At 47.4% G+C, this 1,179-nt stretch overlaps 1 protein-coding gene across 1 annotated transcript; it reads right to left on the reverse strand.

Annotated features, from left to right (window-relative positions):
• Positions 1-239: 239 nt before the first annotated feature.
• Positions 240-713, reverse strand: LOC149790151 (protein CFDP2-like). The gene has a single exon (XM_089973172.1). It carries the CDS (start codon positions 711-713, stop codon positions 240-242), a length of 474 nt encoding a protein of 157 aa, XP_089829298.1.
• Positions 714-1,179: the final 466 nt, after the last annotated feature.

The following is a 1,179-nucleotide window of genomic DNA, read 5'->3' on the forward strand; positions in this document are numbered from 1 at the left end:
CCGAAGATTGATTTAATGGTGTTGTAAAACTCTTTGGAGTTGTTAGTGTCGGCATAGCGTTGCACTTCATCAGCTTTCCTTTCCCACCACTGGTCATCCATCTTGCGGAGTTCTCTATGAGCCTCAGCTTGATGTGGCCTTTTTGGGGATGGAGTTTGGTTCATTCTGACAGTCCATGAGTGCTTTGTTCTTTCTGACAAGCAGATCTTCATGGCACCGTTGTTCTAGTCGAACCAGTCTTAATGGGTTCCCTTCTTGGGGACCAGAGTCTCCATAGCTTTTTTTCTTATTATGTCCATGAGCTTGTTCCATTTTTCGGAGGCATTTCCACGTATAGGTCCGTTGATGGACAGCTTGTCATCTAGGCTTTTCTGGAAATTGAGCTGGGTGGAAGGCTGCTGGGGTTTGACACGGTTGAAGGCTGTGTGCACAAGCTTAGGACGCCTTGGGTGATTTGGAGCAATGTGCAGCTTTAGGGTAGTTCGGACAAGTTTGTGGTCTGTCCAGCATTCCGTTTCTCGCATGGCCTTGTTGATGAGGACTTCCTGGGCATCGCGCTGGCGGACTATTACATAGTCAGTTAAGTGCCTTTGGCGAGATCTGGGGTGCATCCAGGTGTTCTTGTGTTTGTCCTCCATTCTGAACATTGAGTTTGTGATTAGGAGGTCGAATTCTGTGCATTTGCTGAGTAAGAGTCTGCCGTTGTTGTTCATCTTGCCGACACCGTGCTTGCCAAGCACACCTTTTCATCGACCATAATCGCAACCAACACGGGTGTTGAAGTCCCCCAGTAGTATGATCTTGTCGTCAGCTGGAACTGAGCACAGTACAGAGCTGAGGTCCACATAGAACTGTTCGACGGTTTCCGCTGAGCTCTAGATGCTAAGGGTGTATGCGCTGATGATTGTTGCGTGGCGCTTGTGGCAGATAGGTGGTCGCAATTTCATTAACCTCTCATTAATACCAACAGACAGGTCTGGAAGCTGCTTCATAAGACATATTTGAGAGCCAGGCCGACTCCGTTGATCTTGTCTTGAAAGCTCCTTCGCAACTAGGGATGTGTTTCTGTGAGGTCTTGCTATGTTCTCTTTGTCCATGAGAACACGGATGTTACATACTCCAATAAGACGTTTTATTCTTTGTAACAGTTTCGACCGCAGATATGGATGATCTAGCCAG

This window comes from Sinohyriopsis cumingii, chromosome 10 (genome assembly GCF_028554795.1).
Source record: "Sinohyriopsis cumingii isolate HCF-2022 chromosome 10, ASM2855479v2, whole genome shotgun sequence".
Taxonomy (NCBI): Eukaryota; Metazoa; Mollusca; class Bivalvia; order Unionida; family Unionidae; genus Sinohyriopsis; species Sinohyriopsis cumingii.